General features: G+C 65.4%; 1 protein-coding gene across 1 annotated transcript in view; it reads right to left on the bottom strand.

Annotated features, from left to right (window-relative positions):
- Positions 1–1,529: 1,529 nt before the first annotated feature.
- The window catches only part of LOC111733978 (SH3 and multiple ankyrin repeat domains protein 1-like), a 14,305-nt gene continuing 11,855 nt past the window's right edge, over positions 1,530–3,979 (bottom strand). Inside the window, exon 2 of the mRNA XM_023526125.1 lies at positions 1,530–1,808. Within this exon, the coding sequence (XP_023381893.1) occupies positions 1,530–1,808 (279 nt within the window). The remainder of the gene's footprint in view (positions 1,809–3,979) is intronic.

Below are 3,979 nucleotides of genomic sequence, written 5' to 3'. Positions count from 1 at the left end.
CCGCTCCCAGGAGCCCTGACCCCTCTGTCACCAAGTGCGCTGGGGACAGGTGGCTTGGGAAGACGCCGACAGCGGGGAGTCCCCGAGATTCTGAGCGGAGGCCTCCGCCGCCGCCCTGTCTGCCGGGAGCCTTCGGCTGGACGCTTGCCCCGCCCCAGACTCAGTTGCCTTGTCTGTCCCATGGAGAGGAGGACACGGAGCTCCCAGGGGGGCCCGAGGACTGAGCGTGAGCTGCCGGGCACGGGATGGGTGCTGGACGCACGCCGCTGTCTCCCTCCCCCGCTTCCCATGACCCGTCACACCCCGAGGAGCTTGAACGGGGGCGTGACAAAGTGACGTCGCCCACGCGTGGAGCGAAGCAGCCGGGCAGCCCGGGAGCCGACGCTGAAACCGCAGGGCCGATCCCGCATCCAGTTCCCAGAGGGACACCCTCCTGTCCCGCCCCCTCCACGGCCGACAGACAGACAACGTCCTTTGTCGCACAGACCGAAACCCGGTATCGCTGCCAAAATAAAGCAGGCGTGAGGTCGGCCAGTTCCGGGGGGCAGGCTGTCCGGGGCCCCGGCACCCCCTGAACCGGCCTGGCGATGGGGGGGGCCAGGCCCGCCGTGCGGTCACCGCCGCCCTCTGGTTCCAGAGTCAGGTGGGCCCGCGTGTCTGCGTGGCCCCGTGAAGGGGCTGCTGTGACACTCGACCCCTGCATATGCCCCCCCCCAACTCTGTCAAGAGGCGCCCGGCCTTTCTCTTCCAAGGCCCACCCAGTGCCACGTGTGTTCCACCTACGTGGAGACCCCAGTAGTCTTCGCTCCAAGGTCACCCTCAGACCCAGAGGCGTGCAGGTGGGTCACAGCCTCGGCTCTGAACGCACGCCCGTGACGTCACCGACCAGTCGTCTGCACTCACGGAGGACAGCGTAGGACCCGCCTGCGTGGCTCCCTGCCAGCCCGACCCCCACTTGCGGCCCCTGTGTTTATCGTGCCGAAACACGCCATCGCCAAGCACCAGCGACGTGCTGCGTAGGGGCAGAAATGACCAGCAGCTGCGCGTGTGACTGACCCGACCCATCACGTGGTAGCACACCCTGGCACCTCGGGGTGTGCAAGCCGGGGTCAGCAAGGCAGGGCCTGGGGTCACACTCTACGTGGACGTGGGTAAGGCCACCTGACACATATGCCCCCCATCACCACGGTGGCCCAAGGACACGCGACGGGCTCTCGCTGCTCAGAGGTCATCCCGGTCATCCCAGGGGCGAGAGCCCGAATGGAGGCCAGGTCCCAAGGGCAGGAAGGCTGATCGGGAGGCGGAAGGGAGCCCCGACCCGCAGCCCCGGAATGGAACGCAGAGGTCCCGGGACACACGCCTTGGGGGGACCCGTGGTGAGCTCACGCTCGGACTTCTTCTCAATGAACCTGTTGAATATCCCGAGTCAGGAAACTAATGCTGACCACGGACGGACTTGACAAACACGGCATGGCAGTCGGCGCTTCACACCAAATGCAGCTGCGACCTCGGGACCCCAGCCCAAGGTTTCAATCTGGGGGGGATTTCTCAACCAATCGGAAGGTGGGGCTCGGCACGGGCCCTCCCCTCCCCACCGCCGGTACCTCCAGGGAGGGCACGCCCCCGCCGGCGGGCTGGGGGTACTCCCGCAGAAGCCGCTCCTCGTCCAGAAACTTCCCGTCACGCCCGCCGCACGCCGGCTGGAACAGCCCGTAATTCAGCACGTCCTTCAGGCTCTGGCTCAGCGAGCACAGGATCCGCTGCTTCGCGGCCCACACCGTGGCGTCCGGGTTGAATCGAATGCACTTCTGCGGGGAAGGACAAAGACACCCGATTAGGGACCCGGCTGCCACCTGAGCCGCCCACCCGGGCACGTGTCTGGAGATGGCAAAGCGTTTCCGTCCGGGATCCCGTGGAGTTTCGGGGTGAAAACCCGGCCCCTCCTGCCGCCTGGAGAGGGGGAAGCCGAGACGGAGCCGCTGGTTCCTGCGGCCTTGACTCTCACCGTTGACGTGACTCTCTGGTCATCCATAGCCACCTGTTGCGCCGGGCAACCCCTGTCACCTGTCCGGAGCTTCTGAGACTCCGGCCGAGTGTCTGACTCGGCGGCCCAGGCGGGGGCCCGGACGGGGGCCCGGGCCTGCATCGCTCACCCGTCTCAAGGTGGCGCTGTCGGCGCCCGTCCGCGGAACTCCCTTTGAGAACCACGGCTCGAGCAAATCATGGGGCGACTTAATTTTGCCGTTGCGTGCTCTTTGTCATTTCACGTGCAGGTGGCCGTCTCGTCTGGCCACCTATGCCGACTCCGAACACGACGGCTGCAAACACACTGACGCCACGTCTCCCGAACCACAGAGGAAGACGATTCCGGAAACGCCGCCTCGTTTGCCACGAAAGCCGATCTTAAAACGTTCAATGCTGTGAGCAGTGCCTACGAAACCATCACAAACGCTTTCCAAAAACAGAGCAGGGCCGCCAAGAACTGGACCGGCACCATTCGGTCGCGTTCCCAGGTCGGTTCTGTGAGACTCCCCAGTGAGCCAGGCCAAGCCCGCCGGGAACTGTGCCTTCTCATTCGGGGGAATTAACGTTCTGCTCTGCTGAGCAGCCGTCGGCGGGGCCTCAAGGGTCTGCTTTATCTCTGCAGAAGGTTTCGAGATAAACAGGTGGGACAGACGATGGGGCAGGAACCAATGTCCTGTGGGGCGGGGTCTGCGTGCCGGGGGCCCCTACAGCCTCCCAGCCTCCAGCAGCTTCCTCCCTGCAGGGTACGAGTCCTGCCCCTCTCACCATGCGGCTGGCTCGGCAGGCGCCCAGGGCCGGGAGCCCCACCGCCCGGGAACCTGACCCCCTGTGCCTCGTCGACCCCTCTGTCCCTCTCTCTTGTCGGAGGCCGACTCCAAGGTGACACAGTCAGACCTGAGTGGCGCCGCCTGTTCACTTCAATGGCACGTCCGTGACTTCCGGCCCGCACCCCGTCCACCCTTGGCCGTGACAGAAGGACCTGGAAACGCCAGCACGACAAACGAGCCCCACCAGATGTGACAGATAACTGTCGGCCTCTGATCCCAACGGCACAAGTCAAGTTCCCTGGGTACCAGGCCCGAGGACGGCCCACAGCTCCTGGCCGAGCCAGCAGGCGGGGAGCAGCCGCCCAGGACATCTGCAGGTGATCAGAGACAGGTGTCCACTGCCGCTTAGTGTTCGGGTGGGGGCCGCTGAGTGTGGACAGTGCACGGGCCAGCCCTGCACATGGAAGCAATGTCCTGCTCCAAGGAAATCACTAAGGGGGCTCCCTGGAGAAACTTCTAGAAGGAGCAGGAGCTCGGAGGTCAGCAGCGCTTGGTTTCCAGCCCAGCTGCGTCCCTGACCTTGTGATCTGGGCAAACCTACCAACCCGGCAGGTCCCGGGTCTGCACGACGGACACGGGGCCGCTGCTGACCTCGCGAGGATGGACGAAGCACACACAGAGCGCGCTGCGGTGGGCCGAGCGCGTCCGCCCAGATGCGAGGGCCTCACGCCCTTCACCTGCACCTGTGCTGTGCCTGGAAGCGAGGCTCTGCAGGTGTCGCGCGTTACGGCGGGTCACGCTGCAGGAGGCTGGGCCCCGATCCGGTGTGACGGTGTCCTCATAACGGGAAGCCTGAACACAGACACGCACGCAGGGGGAACGCCAGGTGAAGATGGGAGGAGAAAGGGGGTGATGCCTCTACAAGCCAAGGAACCCCAAAGACTGCCAGCAAGCCGCCAGAAGCTAGGGAAGAGGTCCGGGGTCCATCCTCCCTGAGCTCAGAGGAACCAGACCAGCCGACACCTCGATCTCAGGCGCCCAGCCTCCAGGACACGACACAGCGATCGTCGCTGTCTAAGCCACACCACTCCGGAGCCCGCCACAGCAGCCACAGGAACTAACACATGTGAGGTGCAGCATCGCCACCGCCATCTTCCCCAGGACGAGGGCGCAGAGGCTGGGCACCC

The sequence above is a fragment of the Pteropus vampyrus genome, unplaced genomic scaffold (assembly GCF_000151845.1).
Source record: "Pteropus vampyrus isolate Shadow unplaced genomic scaffold, Pvam_2.0 Scaffold712, whole genome shotgun sequence".
NCBI classification, from domain to species: domain Eukaryota; kingdom Metazoa; phylum Chordata; class Mammalia; order Chiroptera; family Pteropodidae; genus Pteropus; species Pteropus vampyrus.
Note: the sequence above shows the minus strand (reverse complement) of the source record. Positions and strands in the feature narration are given on the sequence as shown.